This window comes from Urocitellus parryii, chromosome 3, assembly GCF_045843805.1.
Source record: "Urocitellus parryii isolate mUroPar1 chromosome 3, mUroPar1.hap1, whole genome shotgun sequence".
Lineage (NCBI taxonomy): Eukaryota > Metazoa > Chordata > Mammalia > Rodentia > Sciuridae > Urocitellus > Urocitellus parryii.
Genome location: NC_135533.1, coordinates 10597580 through 10621048, shown reverse-complemented (window position 1 = coordinate 10621048; position 23469 = coordinate 10597580). Strand labels below are relative to the sequence as shown.

General features: G+C 38.3%; 1 protein-coding gene across 1 annotated transcript in view; it reads right to left on the bottom strand.

Annotated features, from left to right (window-relative positions):
• The window catches only part of Tpk1 (thiamin pyrophosphokinase 1), a 332659-nt gene that overhangs the window by 77710 nt on the left and 231480 nt on the right, over nucleotides 1–23469 (bottom strand). Inside the window, exon 8 of the mRNA XM_077796672.1 lies at nucleotides 11469–11580. Coding sequence (XP_077652798.1) covers nucleotides 11469–11580 — 112 coding nt within the window. The remainder of the gene's footprint in view (nucleotides 1–11468; nucleotides 11581–23469) is intronic.

The following is a 23469-nucleotide window of genomic DNA, read 5'->3' as shown; positions in this document are numbered from 1 at the left end:
ACTTGGCCTCTCCCTCTTTCTCTCTGCTTTCCGCCTGCCCCAAGGTGAGCAGCTTTCCTGTAGGATGCCCTTCTGCCAAGAAGTGTCGGCACCGCCTCAGTCCCAGAGCAATGGAGTTGCCAACCGTGGACTGAACTTCTGAAACAGTGAGCCAAAATATTCTTTTCCTCTTCTAAGTTGTTCCTTGTCAGAAACTTTTGTCAGAACAATGAAAACTGACAAAGTTGGAGAACAGAACCAGGCTGAATGAAAACTGTCCCCCTCATTGTCTTATATGGGCCCCAAATAAAACATGTCTGCATCATTTAGTCTTGAGTCTTTACCATGCTAGGTAAGACCAAGGTGGATGACAGCACCGAGATACATTTTTCTCAAAAAGAATAGAAATTGTCTTCCATGTGTCAATTTTCAGTCATTCTAAAGATTCAATGACAGAACAATTGTATTCAAGAAGTATTATTTCAGAAAATTGTTAAATTCACTGATTGTAGACCTGATATGTCAGGCTGAATTAATGGTCTGCCCAAAACATTCATGCTATAATCCCTGTAAGCTGTTACTAGGTTATGTAAGTGGCAAGAGTGTCTTTGAAGATATGAGTAAATTGAAAACCTTGAGGAGAAATCGCCCTGGATTATCTAGGTTGTCGTGATGTAGTCTCAAATTCCTTAAAATAGGGATGCTTGAGAGTTAATCAAAGAAAAAGTTTTGACAATGGAAAAGAGGTCAGAGAAAGAGAAAGGTAATGACATTGCCAGTTCTGAAGAAGGAAGTGGTCAGGATCCGTGAACATATATTTAAAACTATCACCAGACATCAGAATCTTCTATATTGCAACTGGAATTCCATCTGCGCTATATTTTCCCCAAGTCTGCACCCTGTCAGCCAGATCTTCTTTACTTGTGTTTTGTTATTGCTGTCTTGACTGATTTCTCTAGTTTCACTCTTCAGTGTCTGGACTTTGGGAGTAGATGTCAATATTATCCTGATCCTAAGAATAGACAAAGACCACATGAGAAGAGAATTACAGAACAGCATCACTTAGGAATATGGATGCAAAAATCCTCAACCAAATACTAGGGAGTCCAATCAAGCAACGTATTAAAAGAACATCATGACTAAGTGGAACCCATCTCAGGCAAGCATGCTTATTTAATATCTTAAATTCACTCACTATAAGACATTGTATGAACAGAACATAAAAAACCACATCCTTATTTCAATAGGTGCAGAAAAACACATTTGAAAAAATCATGTACTCTTTCATGATAAAAAACACTCAAGAAACTAAGCACAGAATGGAACTTCCTTAATCTTATAAAAGACGACCAAGAAAACTCATGGAAAATATATACCTAATGCCGAAATATTGGATGATGTCCTTCAAAGGTTATGACCAAGAAATGATGTCCACTCTCACTGCTTTTATTTGGTATTGTACTAGATGGTTTAGCCTCAGCAATTCGGCAAGAAAATAGAAACAAAGGCATCTGGATTTGAAAAGAATTATTCAAACTACCTCTGCGGAAACATGATCTTGAATAGAGAAAACTCCAAAAAATCCATTGAAAAACCATTAATACCAATAAATTGGTTGTGAGATATGAGTTCAGTTAATAGAAAAACAATCATATTTATTTTCATCTACAAGTAACAATCTGAAAATGGAATTAAGAACACAATTCTACCCCAGGTAAGGTGGTGCATGCCTGTAATCCCAGTGGCTAGGGAGACTGAGTCAGGAGGATCACAAGTTCAAAGCAGCCTCAACTTAGTGAGGCCCTAAGCAACTTAGTGAGACCCTGTCTCAAAATAAAAAATAAAAAGAGTTGGGGATGTGGCTCAGCGGGCAAGTGTTCTGTGTTCAATTCCCAATACTAGAACAAAAAACAACAAAACACCACAGTACTGTTCTCACCACAGCATCAAAAATAATAAACAATAATAATATAATACTTAAATTTTAATTTAATAAAAGAATTGCAAAGCTAATATTTTAAAAATATGAAAATAAATTTTAAAAGATCTAATTAAATAAAAAACATTTTGGGTTCATGGACTGGAAGATTTACCATTGTTAAGATGGCCAGCTACAGAAATCATGCAGTCTGTATCAAAATCTCAGCTGACTTTTTTTGCAAAAATCAATACACCAATCTTTGACCATTACCTAATTCTACTAAAAATTAAGTTAAAATGGTCCTAAAACCTAAATCTAAGAGAAAAAAAATGAATTTTTAGGGAAAAAATAGGAGCAAACCTTTATGATATAGAATTTGGCAAAGAATTCTTAAGTAGGACATCAAAAGCCTAAGCAACAGCAACAACAAACAACCACAACAAAAACAGATGAATTAGGTCTCCTTGAAATTAAGAACATTTTTACTCCAATGAATACCATTAAATAAAAGAAATTAGAAACCACAGAATGAGAAAAATATTTGTAAATCATAGACTTGCATTCAGATCGTAAAAAGAACTTTTACAACTCGGTGAGAAAAGACAAACTACCTAATTACAAAATGCCCAAAGGATCTCCATGACAGAGAAATGTGGTCAACAAATGCAGAAAAAGATGCTCCATGTTGTTAGCCAGGGGGACATGAATGAAACCACAAAGAGATACGCTTCACACACACACAAAATGGCTAGAATCAAAAATTCATGTAAAAGTAACTGTTTGCAAAGACTTGGAGATGGTGGGACCCTTGAAGGCTGGTGGTGGGAATATAAATTGGTGCAATCTCTTTAGAAAGCAGTCCGGAAGTTTTTCAGTAATTAAATCTACATTTATAATATGACCCAGCAAATCCCCTCCTAGGGATGTACCTAAGAGAAATGAAAATCAGAAATTTCACATAGAAATTGTCCTTAATGTTTATAGCAGAATCACTTATAATAGAATAAGGTAGAAATAATCCAAATTTCCATTAATGTATAAATAAATAAAATGCAGCATGACCATATAGCAGAATATTACTCAGCTATAACTACCAAATGAAATGCTGATAAATTCTACATTGATGAACACTGAAAGCATTAAAATAAAATCCATATATGATTCCATTCATATGAAAGTCTAGAATAGGAAAATCCACATGAACAGAAATTAGAGAAGAAGCTGCTTAGGGCTAAGGGGAGAAGGATAGAACAGGAGCACAGGACGGTGACAACTAAAATGTAGGTGGTTTCTTTTTTAAGCGATGAGCATGTTCTACAGTTGGTAATTGTCGCATGCACCCCTGAAAATATCAGATATCATTGAAATCTTCATTTTAATGGGTGAATTTATGGTTTGTGAATTTTATTACAGTAAAACTGTTTAAAAGAAGATGACCTTGCCTTGTAGCTTAGAAATCATGCAGTCCCTATCAAAATCTCAGCTGAGAGAATCAGGTCTTGCCTTCTAGAAGATTCTGCTGGTCTGATTCCTTCCGCTTAGCTTGCTCACGGTCATCTACAACTCTGTGTTTTAGACAGAGTTCAGCATACACACATCTCTGCAAGACCTTTTTGCAGTGCACAAATATGAAAATGAAAGATCAGATCTTTGTTCCCATCATTGCCTCTGACCTGTTTTATACGGTGTGAAGTTAGGTGGTACTTTGTAATACTATAATACACTTTTTTAAAAAAAAATGAACACAGCAGCTTGTGATCTCTTAAAAATCATATTTAAAGGGTAAAAAAATGACTCATATAAAACCAAAATTAACATGTCAAATATTTTATGAGAAACATTGATTGATGAGAAAACTAATAAGTAAAATCTGGTCCAAAGGAGACTACAAACTACAGACATGTCTATGGACCATCAGGATTTGCTGAAATCAATAGAAAACTGGCCAGTTCTATAATGTAAAAATCCATGTGTTTACACAGAACAAAAGTTCATTTGACTTAATGTAAATCGGAATCATTTTCATTATGATTAGTCAGTTAACATCAAAGTACAGAAATGTGCAAAATAATAAAAAATTAGAAAAGTCTAGGGCTGGGGATGTGCCTCAAGTGGTAACACGCTCACCTGGCATGCGTGGGGCGCTGGGTTCGATCCTCAGCACCACATAAAAATAAAACAAAGATGTTGTATCCACCGAAAACTGAAAAATAAATATTTAAAAATTCTCTCTCTCTCTTTTCTCTCTCTCTTAAAAAAAAAAAGAAAAAAAAAAGTCTAAATGTCTCATAGAATCATAAAACCTTTGAACCAATCCAATCAATCCACTGAAAGATATTCAGGATTTTTCTTTTCTTTTCCTTTCTTTTTTTTTTTTTAAATCTACTTTAAATACTTTTTCAGGTTTTCATGACAGGTTAAAGAGTAGCATGTTTGTGCTTATACTTTGATAATTTAAGTTTCTCTGTCATTTATTTGATCTATCAAATTTTATCAGCTATAAAGTGCACATTTCCCCCACTTTTCTTCAATTATAAGTAGTATTACTTTTGTTAGCAGACATATAATAATAATGCATATTCAAAAAAAATGGCATCTTAGATGTGATAAAATGCAATAATTTCACCAATGTGCTAACTTGAGAAATTGGTTTTGAGGGTAGACCTCAGTTAACATATTTCTTGGGGAAGATGGTTAAAAAAAAAGTCAGCTGGGATTGGTATACACCTGTAATCCCAGCTGCTCAGGAAACTGAGGCAGGAGGATTACAAGTTCAAGGCCAGCCTCAGAAACTTAATGAGATACTGTCTCAAAAATAAAAAGGGTTGGGGATGTAACTCAGTGCACAGAGTGTCCCTGGGCTCAATGCCCAGTACTGCTCCCTGAAGCCACTGTATATCCAGTTTATGAGAAAATTTTAACATTTTAATTCAATTGTGAGTGAATCAATGATTATGGAAGACTTAGGAAATAAAAGACAGTATCCTTGAAGCAGATAGGAAATACCGATGTCACAGTTTCAGAATGTTTTATATTTTTTAAAGCACTGGGCTGGAAAATCAATGATTAAAGTAACAAACATATCTGAAAATATGAAACATCTCAGACATTAGTGGCACCAGCTTAGGAGAGGTCCCGACCTACATGGGTTCAGCCACAGCTGCTCTGTGACAATGGAATTAGCATCACCTTCTGAGTTTAATGGAGTGAGCAGTAAGAGTGTTTGTCCCCAAAATACATTATTAGCAAGTTTAATTTTACATATGCATAAAATGGTCTCTTATTAGGGTCCCTTAAATTACTTAAGATTTTTCATAGAGAACTCCTGCAGAAAACCCTGGTACTTATATACTTATATATACTTAATACAATTTTATTCTTCAAAAAGATGAAAAATCTTTTTAGACTGTTTTCTCATATTCCTTTTCTTTCAAAATTCTTTCACTTGAATTAGGAGACCAGTGTCCCTTTTAGTCAATACTAAGACATTATTTCCTCTGTCATTTATTTCTGTATCTCTTTGAGGAAATACAAAAGAATGAACAATGAATACATCATTTTGATCTCAATTTGAGTGTTATAAATGAGAGGCCTGGGAAAATGGAAGTCAACTCCATTTAACGTGTTTCTTAAGCAAAACAGGAGACAAGTTCTATTCTGTCCCACAGAATTTTATTTTTCTTCTTACCACCCACTTTCTCTTCTTTCCAGACTCTCTTCATTTCTTGTCCACAGTTACCACTTTCCTTATATTTACTTCTCTGTATTTCAAGTTCATTTCCCTAGTTATGGACAATTTACTAATTAGCGCTACGAATTGCTCTTTCCTCATTTGAAAAATGGGGACAAACTGTTATAAGACTATTGTAAGATTTAGTGTACTGCATAAAAATAAAATGTCAAATGCCATCTGAATGTTATTATTGCAATTGTTCATACTGGTCCCATTCTTTTAAAAACTTCAGGAATGTGTGGAGTTGACACCTCTCTATTTGCACCATGTGCTGCCATCTCTGATGGACTGGGTGCATAAACTGAGAGCTAGTGTGTGACATTTGATTTTTATTACTTAGAGTGGCAACCTGGAAACCCCTGCAAATTCACCAAGGTTATCTAGGAAGGAAATCCAACTTTTCATCATTACTCATTAACACATATTCATAAATCAGAGAACGTAGCAGTTTTCCTAGCAGAGAGGAGATTTTTTCAAGACTGAGGTAATTTGAGTAAATCTTTGAAGAGAATCTTTTAGAGACACATGGAGGCCTATGGTGTGTGGTTGAGTAAGGTCACAAGAGGGTGGAGACAGGAAACTGCAAGGGGGCAGAAGTGTGTTGGGTTCTGAAAGAATGTAGCCAGGACAGGACCCTAGGCTCATGCTTAGGGCTGATTGTGGCTTTACTGGAACCTCAAAAACAGAGTAAGTCTAAAATTGAGATTTCCCCGGTGATTAAAATATGAATCTTTGGATATTTATATTAACAATTTCTACTTAAGGAGTCAAAGTCTGATTAGAGTCAGTTCAGAATATAATTGTAGCTTTTGCCAAAACCTTGTCTGGGCTTTGCTGCTAGCTCTTCCTACTTAGTGGGTTTCCCTTCCCCACCCTTGTCTTATCTACTGGACCTAGAACAACCAGGAGATGGTGAAGACATGCCCACAGCATGGGAGCCTCCCTTCTCCAAAATTCCCAATATCAGACTTAGACACCATGGATATAATATCAGCTGCACAGACAAAGAAAGATGCCTTTCTTTTCAAATAAATGGGAATCAAGAATCAAGGTACTGGGCCCCTATAGAGTTGGGACTGATTCTCTATATAAATTCAGGGCCATATCCTTAACAGAAGGGTAGACCTGTGGATTAGACTGGTAAGACCGCTTTGATAAAAGGCCATGTACTGGGTAGCTGATAACAACAGAAACTTCTTGCCCAAAGTCCTACAAGTTGAACATCCAAGAAACTGATAGCAGCTTTGGGGTCTGTGAAGGGTCCGTTCCTTGGTTTATAGATGGCACCTTCTTGCTGTGTCCTCACATGGTGAAAAGGGCAAGAAATCTTTTTCCTTTAGAATAATCCCATTCATGAGGGGCCAAATCAATTCCCAAAGGCTTCAGCTCCTAACTCTATCACACTGTTAAGTGTTTGAGTTTTTTGGTACTGGGAATTGAACTCAGGGTACTCGATCACTGAGCCACATCCCCAGCCCTATTTTATTTGGAGACAGGGTCTCACTGAGTTGCTCAGTGCCTTGCTATGGCTGAGGATGACTTTGAACTCCCGAGCCACTGGGATCACAGGCATGCTCCATGCGCCTGGCTGCTAATTAGTTTTCAATGCACGAACTTGGAGGATGCAGACATTCAGAACAAACCAGCAAGGAACTTACTGAACTGCTAGAAAAGCTTCAGAATAAGGAAACTTAAACTTGTCTTTGAGCTTTGACAGGGATGGGGGATGGGGAAAGAGAAGAAGAAATAGAGACCTCAATTCCTTGTGGTTAAAATTTACACAAGAAGATTTTTCATGGAAACCTCATACTTGGGCAGCTAAGTAGTCTAAGACTGCTATATCTCAGGGCATTAGTAGAAACAGCTTGAAATTTGAGCTAGAAAGACACCCCCAACTAACTTTCCAAGTATTTCCACAGACAAAACCTGAAATATGAAAAGACAACCAAATACATGAAACAGGACAAAAGAGTCCACCATGAGTGAGAATAAAGAAAATATTGAAAAATTCAGAATTTGACTACAAAAAAGAGATAATGAAACTAGAATTATTAGATAAACACCATACTGTATTCCACCAAAAATATGCTGTCATTTATTAGAACATGTATCAATTTAAAAAGTTCTAAGAAAATAGTGGCAATTATGTTATGGTACATTAAAAAACTTTTTAGAATTCAGTAAACTACATAATCCAGCTCAACTTCTGATATTTAAGAGCTCTTCAGGAGGGGCTGCCGGGGAGGTGGGAATCTCTGAAGGCCCATGTCCTGCCGTGCACACTGCACACTGCCCCCTGCTCCTCTCTCCCCTTCCCTCCCTCTCGATGTCATGGGGAACACAGTGGCTGAAGTGCAACAGACATGACCAGGACACGCAGGTGGAGGATGGAGGACGTCCTAAAGAGCCTCCCTGTAACTGCCTACCCCTGCACTGCACTGTGAGGAAGCACATACTGGCTTTCTTAAAGCTGCCATTTCAGAGCCTTTTTATTGGGGGGTGGGCAGGTACTGGGGATTGAACTCAGGGACACCTGACCATTGAGCCACATCCTCAGTCCTATTTGTATTTCATTTAGGGAAAGGGTCTCACTGAGATGCTTAGCGCCTTGCTTTTGCTGAGGCTGGCTTTGACATTTCTTTCGAATGCAGAAGCAAGAGAACTTGACTATGAAAAGAAATACGCTTGTCTGTAGAAAAGTCAAGTGAATCTATAGTCACATTTTTAGAAATGATTAAAGTGTTCAGCAACTAAATAAACGTAACTCCAATACAAATTATGATGGAATTACCGATTCTAAAATTTATGACGAAAAGTGAGAAGCCAGGAATAGTCATGAAAATTCTGAAGAAGAAGGCTGGAGACTCATTCCCATTCCATACCTATTGTAAAGCCCAGGAACCAGGGCAGTGTGGCATCAGAGCAGCAATATGTAAACCAAGGGAAGACAGCAGAGGTCCAAGAAACACCCACACATGTGAAAATCTTTGGAGAAAGGATGATAAATGATTCTAGGGAATTTACAATCAGGAAGACAAAAATATGGATTCCTATCTCATATCATGCACAGAAATGAATTTCAAGTGAAACAAATTCCTAAAACTAAACCTTAAAAACCAAATTGAAAGTACTTTCACAACCATGGAGAAATAGAGATGGCTTCAGACATAAATGTTACCAACATTAAGGACAAAGATTTAAAAATTTCTCTGCATTTAACTCTTATAACCTTTCTTCTCATAAAAACAAAGAGAAATTTCTAGAAATCAATAGCCCAGGCGAAAGAACGCAGCAATCCACATAAGTGGATTCACCATGGCTAATGACTACATAAAGCTGCTGACCCTCGCCAGCTGGGATCATAAGGAAAAATTAGTTAGGGTCTGACGGGTAGAAATGAGTCTGACAATACCAAGAACTGGTAAGGATGTGGGGCAGGGGACCCTGGTGCCCCCGGGGGTGAGTGTGTCCTGGCACACCCACTGGGCAGGGTAATGTGGTGCATCTAGTAGAGGTAACAGTGCAGCATGGAAGAGGCAGCTCTTTTATTCCCAAGTGTTTACATCCCAAAGACACTCCTGCACAAGACGCAAGTCAATGAACGTCCATAGCATGCTACCACGAACTAAAACGCTGTAACTATAATCCGCTTTGATAACACTCGGAACATTTCTCTTCTGGGAGATGGGACATGGGCAGCTTTCATACTTTTTTCTTTTAAGTCAGAATGTCATGTGAGATATTACAAGTTGGTAACAAATCAGATCATTTTTGGAACTTGTGGCATCAGATTTGAAGTGTGTGGATGGGCAGAGACCAAGCCATGCGGCCACCTGCGGAGGACTCTGACCTGTTTCCCCAGGGCGAATTGCTTACCACTGACCGGAGGAGTGAGGCAGCTCCTGACTAAGCGCCTGCAGACTTTTCCCCCTCTCCGAGCCCAAGCCCACTCCATGGCTGTGACAGACAATCTAACATTGACCTCAGGGCTCTTTTCCCACATGGAGGGAGCTGAGAGACTCAGGAGCCCTCTGAACAAAATCTATTCACTCTTCTTCAGGTCAACATGATGTCATTCACAATTATTTTTATTATCTTTCATGAGTTAAAAGAACCCTAAAATAAGAATTTTCCCACGGATAATTGATGGAACAAACTATTTGCACTCTATTTCTCTATTTCTCGCAACATCCTTGAAGTTGCTTTTAATATATTTTCATAAACATGTAGATAAAAAATAATTATTTCAAAAGTCAAAGCAATCTGTAACTACACGAACAAATAACAACATATTGCATTTAGACAGGATTAAAAATTATCCCGTAGGAAGGTTAAGAGTCCTACCCTCATCCTGCCCAAGGCCCCCCTTCTAGAGAAAGCTGGTTTACAGAATTGGGATGTTTGAAAGAGCACAGAAGAGTCCCCCCTCCTCTTCTGGCCCTTTCCTGTCTCTGTAGGCCCAGGAAGCTGGGCGGCTGCCCCCCTCGCTCCTGTAGCACTAGCCACGCAGGGGGAAGGAAGTTCCCCACTGTCAAGGTGGGGTCCTTGGAAATAATGGGAATTTTTAAGAGTAAAACTGTTGTTTTAGGCTGGAATGCTTTCAAAAAAGCTTCTAATGGAAGCTCATGTCAGTTTCCTTGGAGAGCTTCAAAGCCTGTCACCTGTCTCTGAGCACAAGAGGAGACCTGCTGGAGCCGGCCTTTCAAATTCTGATGAGCTCTCCAGACATGTTTTCCAAAATATCTCTGGCCTTTCCTAATTGTTTCAGCAGTAACTGATAAAAAGATTTTTGTAAAGTCTATCTTCCAAATATTTATTTCCTTGTAGAAATCTAAGAGTTTCCCATACTTCAAAAGAATGACATGGTTCCATACTTTACATGTACAACCTTAGAGATAACTGGTTAATCAAGGGACGCCTGCTTTGTCTTTCAGTCAGACCTCTTTGATTAAATTACTGTTATTCTTAATGGCCAGAATGGACTTATTTCTCAATGCCTGGTGGTTTCCTTTGGAATCAGGATTTAGTTCATATGCAGATCCCCCTCATTTTTTTTGTTCGTTTAAAATCTGACACTTTTTATATAACTAAAAGCTAATACAGTAGGTGATTGTTGGACAACATCTTAAAATTTAATAAGGGCAGCTATCATAGATTGTGATATCTCAAAAGTTCGACTATGAAAATAACTTGCTATTTTAGTTAGAGCAACTACTTCTAAAAAGCCAAGTTGGTTTCATGGGCATAAAACCATGAAGAAAGTTGGGCAAAAAGTCCTTAGAGATGACACCAAAAGAACGATCCATAAAGAAACTTGGACTTTATCACATTAAGTTAACAAATTTAGTTAATTAATCTTCAGAAATAAAAATATAGGCCAAGCACTCTTAGAAAATATTTGCAAGTCACACATCTGATAAAGGACTCAATTCTAAAATACACAAAGGATTTACAACTCAGTGCAAAGCAGAGTAATCTAATTAATAGCTGATCAAAAGACCTGGATAGGAGTTTCTCTAAGGAAAGTATATAAAAGTCCCATAAGGACAAGAAAGGAAATTTGATGACATTAGTCATCAAGGAAATGCAAATCAAAACCCAGTAGGACGCCACCTTCATAGCCACCAAACTAAGCAAAACTAAACAAAAAACAGATAATAACAATTGTTGGTGAGGATGTAAAGAAACTGGAAAGCTTATATATTTCTGGTCACAGACACTTTGCAAAATCATCAGGCAGCTTCTCTGTTAAACAGTGAAATACCTTATGACTCAGAGATTGTAATCCTGGACAGCAGAAAAGAAAACTCCCCTTTATGGAGGGGCTTTACTTACTGAGGTTCCACTTCAGGCCTGTGGTTGTCACATGATCACACGGCTGTCCAACAGGAATGAGGCCGCACCAACTTCCTTCCATCCCGGTGTCCACGTGCAACCTGTGCTTTCCCTGCAGGACAGGAGGGACGGCCATCAAGAAGGGAAGAGAAAGGAAAGAAGCTTAATGAGCACTGTAGATGCGGCTGCAGGCACCCCAACCCTCCCGTGGTTCGTCCTGCTTCATATTAACAACACGTGTCGGGTGGAAGCTGACTCATCCTAGAAACTTTCACCTGGATTGATCCTAACAAGAATTTTTTCAAGGTAGCTTGTTACATACATGAGGACCCCCGATGGGAACTGGAGGCATCAACTCTGAAAAGGAAGAGGAAGGGGTTTGCAGGCCAAGACCACCGGGGAGATGCCAGCGTTGTGTCAGATGTCCACTTAAGGTGACTGAGGTGGCAACGGATGGGTAGAAGACAGGGCAGTGTTGGGCCAGTGAGACCATCTGTGTGAAACCCTAATGGTGAACACTGACATAATTCATTGGTCAAGAGCCACAGGAGTACCGTGCCGCAGGGTGAATGTTAATGTCAACTATGGCTTTGGTTAATACTGACATATCAATCTGAGTCCATCCCTGGTAACAAATGAGCCAAGATAATGGGGGCAGGGAGGAAAACTGTGTCTCATCTGCTCAGTTTTCTGTAAACCTAAAAACTGAAGTCTACTAATTTAAAAAAATGTCTCACAATGACCATTTCTCACCCTTATACAGGACCAACAGCAATGAGGTCTGTACCTACAGGAGATACAGCACCACCCAAAAAGAACACGCAGCCACTTCTTGGCAGCTGGTACAACCTCTCCTGCCTTTTCCCTCTGGGGAACAGTTTTATTTCATGCCAGGCGTGAGTCCTTACTGTTTGCATGGAGGTCTCCTCTAAACTGATGTCGGCTGAACAGTTCACCATGTAAACCTGAGTTTTGTTTCTGCTGACCATCCTCCACCCTAGCAGTACTTCTCTCCGAAGATACAAATACTGAATGCTTTACAAGTGATCCTCCCTCCATGCCAACCGGAGCATGCGTGAACCCATTCTCAGGAGTGATAAAGCCTCCTGACGCTAAAATGTCATAAGGGCAGGGGGGCTCCTGGAAATTCTGGTTTCCTCAGAATTACTTTGGTTTCTGCAGTAAAGGAATAGGTGCCGAGATGTTTGGGGGAAGGTGGATTCTGGTCCAGTTTCCTGATCAAAGGCTCTCGTCCTAGGGCCCCATGAGAGAGCACTATGTTACCAGAGTGGTTCCAGGTAACCTAAGCTTCCTGGGCAGTGGGTGGCCAAATCACAGGGTTCCCTAGCTCTAGAGGGAGGAACGGAGAAGTATGCATGGGCCCAGATCTCTGTGCCTCTGCTGGTGACATCATTTCTGACAATGAGACCTGCTGTCTTCCTTACCAGAGAGGGATTCCTATCTTCCTGGTTTGTCTCAGCTTTGGTGTATTACAGTTCATTCCTGTTTGTTAACTGATGATTGTCTTCCCCCTGTTTTGGATCTGCTTAATAGTGTGGACATGGTTAGCTGAAACACGGGTATGTCTGGTATGTTTGACAAAGGAAAGAAGGAATTATTTTTCATCTGGTGGATATTAATTCCCTAAGAGAAAACTCTTCAGCTTACATCATATAATGCAAAGGAAACAACACATATACATGTTAAGTTTTATTTTCCCAGGGAAAGGAATGGCTGTTATAAAATCGTTGATTTAAATGGTGCAGTAGTAAGCTTTCTTATGTAGCTTTGCTCTGTGCTCACTGCTTTCTTTGTTATTTTAAGAATCAACGGACCTTAAAATTTTCAATTTTAAGGGAAAAAACTAGTTTGTGGACTTGAGAATTCACAGATAGGTCTTAGCCTATAATCAATTAACTTTTTTTTTTCTCTTGTTCCCAAGAGGTGCTTTGCCATCTGTGAATGGTCTTTATATTTATAAATAAGCAAATTTCCCTTTTGTGGTTAGAAGACAGCAGCATTATGTTTTCCTCTTCTATCCTTATGTCTACATGACATTTTTAAAAAGTGAATAACTGTATAAAGGAATTCTGTTTATTCCTTGGATTCTCAATTCCTAACAGGTCTAGCCTGTATGTGCCTTGACATAGGCAGGCATACGGCTGACGTTACAGAACTTCCTCAGGATTTATGCCATCACTGAAGACCAGAGGCACATGAACTAATCATCGGCTTCCATCGACTCTCATGAATCATCGCACAGGTTCCTGTTCCATCCTCTGTCCTGAGCTAAGATAACTCTTTAAGTCAAAGGCAGGTCCAATGAGTAAAGAAGGAACAAAAATCAATCACAGCCACTTCGCTTTTCTAACTGTGATTATTTGAACATATCGAAAAACCTCCATAAGGTATGAAATTCTAATTTAGTAAAAGAAAACAAGACGTGTTCATATGGCACAGGGTCTGGAGATTGTGCTTATGATCATGCTCCTATGTTCCAATTCCAAGCTAGAGCAACAATACATACAAGTGGGTACCTAGAAGGCCTAAGAAATCACTGTCATTTTGTTTTGTGTCACACCTCCTCTTTGCAAACGACTATGACATAACTGAGAAAAAAGATTAAAGCTCACCTACATTTTGCCTTTGAATAATCCCAAACATAGAGGCATATGAATTAATTATATCTGAGTCTTTAAATCCAATAACTATGCTAACATTCATGCCAAGAGTTCTTAGCATGGATCTCACAAAATACATAGCAAATTGATAAAATCATTCACAAGCTCCAAACACAGGGAGAACACAAGGGTACTTCCTACTTAGTGTGGAAGATTCAAGGAGTGGGTGACAATGATAGTTCATAAAGTAGACAGTCATTCATAGAACTGCTTCTAATACTCAACTTATACCTGATTATCTGGCTAATTGCAGCTAAAATTGAAGGAATACACAGTTGTACATGTGGAATGCTGCTGCAGAATTACTCAATACAAGGTTAACCTCGGGAAGTTCGTCTCCTGTAAGTTTGCTCAGATGCTTTAAAAATATATCAACAAACACTGCAAGAAATTAAACAGCCTGCAGGACAAAGAGTGAAAGAAGAAGGAGGATCTGCATTCACTTTACCAGAAGAGGTTCCTTCTTGCATACCAAGACAGGCTTGTGCTGGAATGTTTTCACGCTGGGATTGCTCACAGGATGAAAAGCAGTCACAAGAGAAATGGTGGGCCCAATGAACGTGTAGTTATTAAACCTCAGAGCTACAAGATTTGTACATTTTCTTTGATTCTGCTCCATAAATGAAGAATTCAAAATAGAAGCCTGGTGGTTTACCTGAAATACTAATACCTGAAATGTACTAACCAATGCTGCATGTGTTTATATGTAGCATATACACATACATGCTAAGTAGATGCTTGTAAGGAGTGTGTGTGTGTGCGTGTGTGTGTGTGTGTGTGTGTGTGTGAAAGAGAGAGAGAGAGAGAATGATCTCAGTATTTTCTTTTGAAAATGCATTAATATCTTATCTTTAGATAGCTTTTTAGAGTTTCAGATCACGTTAGATAATTTTCCAAAATGCTCTGCACAGAACACTACTGCCAAGGTCAGAGAAGATTGGAAAAACTGCTCCCTGGGTTGTCCTCTTGGAAGTCACAATGTCTGTCAGTGCATCTGTGCTCTAGGTAGTCTTGCAGAAAAAAAAAAAAAACAAACAAAAACCATTTTCCTGAATGAGTGTTTTGCAGCCTCCCTTGCTGCCAAGCTCCCTGCATCTCTCAAACAGGACCTCATACCTCCGCATGAGAACTGTTCTTCCCTCATGACACTACTTAGGGAAACACTGACTTGGAACAGTAGTAATTCTGCAAAATGATATTTTGTTTAATATTTTCACAGCCAGAACACTTCAATGATATGTCTTAAAATTAATGAATAACCTACCCTGGATTTTTATTTTGGAAATTGTTGAATATACTCATGCTGAAATCACGGATGCTCTGATACTAGTTTAGACGTGCTCCACTATTGAGCAATTAATGTTTAATCCTCATTCCAAAGAAAATCTTTTTTTACAGACAGCTAAGTTAAAGTGAAAAATATTTGTGAAATAAACTGCTATTGTTAGATATTAAAATTAGATGTTAAAATATTATCATGACAGGCTGAAATTTTGATTAACCTTCTGACACTGGACTACTTCAAAATAAATTTGATGCAACCAATGTCCATCCTTTGCTCTGTATCACCTCTCTATTTATGCTTTCTTACAGTGTGCTCTGCCCTATCTTTCTGCTTTCCTTTATTCTAGACAGAGAAAATAATCTGCTGAGTGCTCTCACACTAAATTGTCAAAAACTTACACTTGACCCCTCCAAAAGATGCTGACTTTTAAAAGGATGACTTCTAAAGACAGTATTTGTCCCCAAAGTAAGCATTTTTAACAATGGGAACAAGACAAGATATATGTATTTTCAATCAGAATGATCTAAGCATTTTGAAATCACTTCAGATGGATGCTCTTGTCAGCATGGAATAGGATCAGGATGCCCACATCCTCCTATCTATTCCTACTCCACTGCTCCATCCTTAATCTGGAGAAACCCCAAAGCCCAGGGCATGCCCTGCTTCTCCATGACCCTCCCATGTTCCCAGCACAGCACAGGTGATGTACTCCTAACCACTACAATGTTTAATCATTTGTGCCACAAAATGGACCATTTTGCTACTGTGTTGCATCTCTTAGACGGGTTCACATTGTATCTATTATAATAAGATTTCTTTGACAGCAAGGAGCCTTTTTAAAATTCTTTTTGGTTATACATGACAGTGGAAACCATTTTGGTATATTTCTAAAAGAATAAAATACATTTTATTCTAATTAGGGTCCCAGTCTTACAGAGGTATACGATGGTGAGATTCACTGTGGTGTGTTCATACATGAACATAGGAAAATTATGTCGGGTTCATTCCACTGCCTTTCCTATTCCTATCCACCTCCCTTACCTGCATTCCTTATTGCCCTTTGTTTAATCCACTGAACTTCTATTCTCCCTCATCCTTGTTGTGGGTTACCATCCACATATCAGAGAGCATATTTGACCCATTTTTGGGGGTGATTGGCTTATTTTACTTAGCATGATAGTCTCCAGATCCATCCATTTACCAGTTAAATTCATAAAGTCATTCTTCTTTATGGCCAAGTGCTATTCCATTGTGTATATAAATGGCATTTTCTTTATCCATTCATCTGTTGAAGGACATCCAGGTTGTTTCCATAGTTTAGCTTATTGTGAATTAAGCTGCTATAAGCATTAATGTGGCTGTGTCACTGTAGTATGCTGAGTTTAAATCTGTTGGGTATAAACCAAAAAAGTGGGATAACTAGATCAAATAGTGGTTCAATTCCTAGTTTTTTGAGGAATCTGTATACTGCTTTCCAGAGTGTTTGCACCAATTTGCAGTCCCACCAGCAATGTATGTGTGTGCCTTTCCCCCCACATCCTCACATTTATTGTTACTTGTATTCTTGATAATTGCCATTCTGACTGGAGTAGGATGAAATCTCAGTGTAATTTTAATGTGCATTTCTCTGTTAGAGATGTTGAATTTATTTTTAATATATTTTTGACTGTATTTCTTCTCCTGAGAGGTATATGTTTAGTTCCTTTGCCCATTTATTGAATGGGTTATTTGCTTTTTGAGTTCTTTGCATACCCTGAAAATTAACACCTTATCTGAGGTGCAGATAGCAAAGATTTTCTCCCATTCTGTAGGCTCTCTCTTCCACTCTGATTGTTTCCTTTGCTGTGATAAGGCTTTTTAGTTTGATGCTATCTCACTGATTTTTTTTTATTTTACTTCTTGTACTTTAGAAAGTCTTATTGAGGATGTCACTCCCTAAGCTGACATGCTAAAGTGTGGGGCCTACATTTTCTTCTACTATGTGCAGGATTTGTGGTCTAATTCCTAGGTCTTTGATCTACTTTGAGTTGAGTTTTGTGCAGGGTAAGAGATAGGGGTTAAATTTCATTCTTCTACAATATGGATTTCCAGTTTTTCCAGCACCATTTGTTGAAGAGGCTATCTTTTCTCCAATGTATATTTTTGGTGCCTTTATCTAGTTTGAGGTAATTGTATTTCCATGGATTTGTCTCTGTGTGTCCTATTCTGTTCCATTGGTCTTCATGTCTGTTTTGGTGCCAATAACATGCTGCTTTTTGTTACTATATCTCTGTAGCATAATTTAAGGTCTGTTATTGTGATGCTTCCTGCTTTGCTTTTCTCGCTAACGATTGCTTTGGCTATTCTGGGACTCTTATTTTTCCAAATGAATTTCAATGACTGCTTTTTCTACTTCTATGAAGAATGTCATTGGAATTTTAATAGGAATTGCATTAAATCAGTATAGCCCTTTTGATAGTATGGCCAATTTTACAATATTAATTCTTCCTATCCAAGAATATTGGGTGGTCTTTTCATGTTCTAAGGTCTTCCTCCATTTCTCTCTCTAGTGTTCTGCAGTTTTCATTATAGAGGTCTTTCACCCTCTTTTGTTGGATTATTCCCATGTATTTTATTTTTTTTTGATGCTATTGTAAATGTAATAGTTTTCCTAATTTCTCTTTCAGCTGATTCAAGGACTCTGTTGAATAGAACTGGTAAAAGTGGGCATCCCTGTCTTGTTCTTGTTTTTCAAGGGAAAGCTTTAAGTTTTCCTCCTTTTTGAATGATGTTGGCCTTGGGTTTAACATATATAGCCTTTAACTATGTTGAGGTATGTTCCTTCTACTAGTTTTTCTTGTGTTTTAAACATTAACAGATGCTCTGTTTTGTCAAATTCTTTTATTGAATCTACTGACATAATCATGTGTAGACTTAAATATAAGGAGTCCTTTTTTTCCTGTTAGATATAGAGTATAAGAAAGACATAATTATATGTCTAATAAATTTCTGATTGGTTAATTGGTTAGAGTAAAAGGGAAAATTATGTTAACATGAAAAGGTGTCAATATGCCATGAAAAATCATCTTTTTCAAAATTTGAGTAGATGACCTAAAAGGCTCCTGAGGGAGACCTCATGTTCTTTGTCCAGATGTTTGCTTACCTGTACACTAGGATACATGAAGCACAATCAATCCTCAGGAAACCTCTGTCAGTAGTTTTCAAAGCACACTTAAAATGCATGTACCATGTACATTTTTATGTAAATGTATACAGTACATTATGTATTTTTATATAAAATGGAAACTATAATACTACCTTACTGAATTATTCTCAGTACTAAATATCATACGATGTGCAATGTTCCAAGAACAGAGCTTTAGGAATTATACTATAAATGTTGACTTAGGTACCCTTCTTCTATCATGTTTAATTGGAATATAGGCTTTATTTGTATCCCCCCTTTTATAATCCAGTCACCTTGCCCCAATCATTTATAAAAAGAAAATTAGTGTGATTATCCTTCATTAGACTCACATGAAATATTAGGAGAGAGTAAAAGAAACATTTTTTATTCAAACATTTTTATAGTACACTTTCATTAAACATTAAGATATCTCAGGAAGAATTATATCTCCATGATGAAGAAGCTTTAGCTTTTACCAAATTACTTTCTACTTCCTTCACTTTGTTCATTTTTTTTTTTAGAAAAGTTTAAGACTTTCTGAGGTCTCATATTTGGTGCCATAACCTTAAAATTATTTTTTTTGAATTCTCAGTATATTCTGAGCCTAATCCTATGGTAGCACAGTTATTTTAATTTTTTTCAATGCCAGCAATAATTTTGGTAAAGTTCCTATCAGATTTTTAAATCCACTGGCCTTGTTTCCCACGTTTTCTCCTGACGGGTGAGCAGCTGCTGGAATGCAGGCACTGAGGAATACATTGCCATTCTGCTCCTTGTCTTAACTGCTCTAGCTTCTTACTGGAAAAGGGCTGTGCAGAGCCCAGTGTGATAGGCCATCACCTTCCCAGAGTTTCCCTAGGCACAGCTGCCCCTCCACCTGGGCCTCCCTTGTTCACACAACTCAGCTGGTACCTGGCAGACCAGAGATCTGAATGTAAGCACGTCTTGATTTTAATGTCCACGTCTCTTTACTACCTTGTCACATCTTTTAGGCTTCTAACTGTAAAAGCTGATGAGGCTCATTTCATTCTTTTGCTTTCATCCCGTTCTTTTTTTTTTTCCCTTTTTGTTCCTTACATTCAGTCTCTAAGTTAGGCTTTTGTGCTAACTTGTTCATGGTTAGTAGTACTTACACAGTAAATGAATGAATTACTAAGGGAACAAACACCTGCCTGCTTTGCTCTCATCTACCCATCTTCAACACTTCCAATTCCATTTATTATCTCCATTCCCTTAACTGTTTGTTGTTAATGGTTGTATATAAGAGGCAGAGAAGACTCATGGGACCCTCATTCATGTTTTCAAAACACATTTACTGGGTTTTCCAGAGGTGTAAAATAGTTAAACCAAAATCAATAACAAGGCTAAGATCAAGAAAACAAAGATATGAAAAGCATTTTTTTTTATAAACTAAGACATCTATATGAATCAGGAGCAAATAAAAACACTGTTTTCCCCATAAGTGTTATAAAATATTAACAAGAGGCAGGTAGGTTAATATTCAGATGACACAAGTTCTAGCACAGCTCAGATGCCGCCTCAGTACCATTCCTGACTTGCAGCTGTCTGTGCAAGGTACTGGGCACACTGCTTGAACTCAAGGACAGGAGTCATGTCTCATTAATTTTCATATCTACAAAGCTTTTCACTGTGGGGCAAACAGTACAAATACAATAAATATTTATCATACAGGGGCACTAAGCTTAGCAGTTTCCTACATCTAGTCTTTACTCCCAACTTCTGCCAGTTACCACCTCATTACACCCATTTCTTGGTTCCTTTTCATATTGAAATTCCTAGGAAAGCTTGTCTAAATGTACTGAATCCAGTTACTGCCCTCCAGGGTTCTCTTAGAGTCATTCCAAATAAACTTTTGCTTTTGCCCCGCCTCCCTTTTAAGTTGGTTTTCATCAGAACAACCAATGGCCTCAAACTGGTAAATCTAAAGGCCATCATTAGTTCTCACCCAACTCAACCTACCAGCCTACAGTGCACAGGATTTTCGACCCCTCCTCTTTGAAATACCATCTTTACCTTGCTTTCAGAAAACCACACTCTCTTTGTTTTTCTTTTAACCCACATCTCCTTTCCCAGCTCCTCCTCTTCTCTCCAAAATCTTAACACTGTAGAACTTCAGGACATAGGCCCCATATCTCAGCTGGATCTTCCTCTATAATCTATCTATACCATGCTCCTAAGATCTCAGTCATCTGGATTTTGTCAAATCCTAAATGTATATCTCTAGCCCGGACCATTCCTCCAAATTCTGGTTTTGAATGTTCAACTGCCTACTTTATATATCCTGATATTTTACCTTGAAGCTACCATATTCAACAGCTTTTTTTTTTTTTTATCTCAGATGGTGGCTGTTCCTCTTTCCAACTGATAAGCTAATGCTTTTTCTTATTTTCTCACACCCTACTTCTAACTCATAAGGAAATCCTACTGTAGCACTTCATGACATACAATCTATGTGTCTTGGCCAAAATGTTGGAGTATACACACATTTCAAGTTATGTAAACCATAATCTTAATATTTACAGTAGTCTTATTTTTATACCTCTTCTAGATAAGAGCCTTTGACATCAGAAATGCACAAGGAGTGATACTGTTTTGTGGGGGCTTTGGAAGACATGTGGGTAATGAAGGGGATTATATAGTTTTTTTTACCTCTTGAGAAAAAGTTTTGCTAAGATTTTTGTGGACAAATATGTCTTAATGCTATTTAGTTTGCATTTCTGTGCAGGAGAAGAGATTATGATGATGAGGGCACAAACACACTGGCCATGATGTGTTGGGTTGAAGTAACAAGGGAGATGAGAGCAGTCTCCAATGGTCACAGCTCACATGCACTCAGGCCAGCACCATCATATGCCCTCATATCTGGCTGATCCATTTGGTCTTTAACCCTCCTCCGTTCACACAGGTGCAGGTGCTCAGCCTCTTCCTCCTCCTCTCTCTCCGTGGCAGTCAGGCCCCAAGAGCATCCACAATGAACTTTGCTTCTTAGTATGTATGCCTCCTGTATTCCTCAGCAGGAGACTGTAGAAGTGATGGCCTCATTCTGAGGCCACAGTAATTTTAAAAAATAAATAAATAAAAGGTACAGCTTGCTCTAGAGGAAGCCAGTCACTATGCCACCAGGATGCTGGAGCAGTCTTGTAGGGAGCCCATGTGGAGAGGAATGGGGCCCGCACCCCCACCTGCAGCCAGAGCCAGCTGGCCAGCTGCACAAGTGGGTCCTAGAGTCAGAGGCCCGAGGCCAAATACCTTCTGAGACCCTCTGCCTAAAGTGTTCTGCCAACCCCAAGTTCCTGACATACACGGGAACTCTGAAGGGTATACAGCATGTCCCAGGGTCCTGGGCAACCTGCTGCAGGACAAGGCTGGCTAATGACCCTGAACCTCTGGCTGTCGTTTTCCAGATGCCTCTGTCTGTACTGTGTGGTCTCTGCATCCCCAGGGCCATCTTCGTTCTCAGTCTCTGACCCTTCGGCTCCTTTAACTGTCCATAAAGCAGAAAAATGGGCATTTTAGAAACATTGTTGTTCAAAAGAGTATATGGATCCCTTTTTAAAAAGCCTAAAATTGACAAGTTTTTGTTGTTGTTCATAACGGAAAAAAAAAATCCTGCTACTTTTTCCTTCCAGTCTCTAGAGGTTACCTAGACTGATTTTTCCTACTTTATCTTTATTTTTTCTTAAGCTATTGTATGAACTTGGGAAAGGTAACGGTGAAGTAGGAGAAAAATGTTCCCTAACAGTTATGAAATGAAGATAGATGAAACAATCACGAAACACCATCATTTTATGCTTAGTGCCACTCTAAGTACTAAAGATCACCACACTGTATATGATTATTAAAAAGGACCACAACAAAGGAAGAACGAACCATATTTCACAATGATTTTTGGCATAGTGGGAAAAGAAAGCACTAAAAATAGTGTGTGTTAATGATCTCTCTTCCTGTCCCAAAGTCACATAATCTTTCTACATTTAAATATATGGTAAGATGTGACCACAGTGTTATTTTAAATTTGATTTGGCCATTATCAAGTTTCCAAAATTGGATATTCTGCATATTTCAGAAGTAAGACACGAGAAGCTGCATCCTGTGTGTCCCACCTTGTATTTGCTGCTTTACTAATTTTTTTATACAATAAATTTTGTTTTCCTTTTGCTGTTACCAATTTTTGGTATCCTAGAAACCCTACTATGATGGAAAAGAACAGGTACTCACAACAAAGCAGAATTACCAACATATTTATGGCCTTGTCATTTGACAGGGAAGGTCAAAGCGTCTCAGAGTTTATTCATAACCCGGCACTAGCTTTCAATTCTTTGGAAATTGCTCCTTGATACCCAGCTTCCCTGAAATCACAGAGAGTGGCAGCCACTCTCTTAAGGTATAAATCAGATCTAAATAACTGATCGCACTTTCTTTCTCTAGATCTGGACAAGAAAAGCGCTGCCTTTTCATTGCTGAATGCTGGCACTTAGAGAAACCAGTGTACCAAAGATGCTCTTAATTTTTATAGTTGTCTGTAAGTCTTTGAGATTATTTTAAAAAAAAGGTCCTGCTCTTGAATGTCAGTGGCTTTTTGATAACCTCCCTTGATTTCTTAAATCCAAATGCAATACTATTGCCTATGCAGGGATGGTGTATCGCTATTAATCCCATCATGACACAGTTATTCCATAATTAATATGAGCAAAATGTGCACGATTTTGGCACACTACAATACAAGCCAATGGCACAGTGGAAAGTGAAATGGTATATCACAGTTTTTGTGTAAACTATTTTAATTATTAGTAAATTATGAATATTTAAACATATTTAACTTCTAGCATTTCATTCACAGTAGATGCA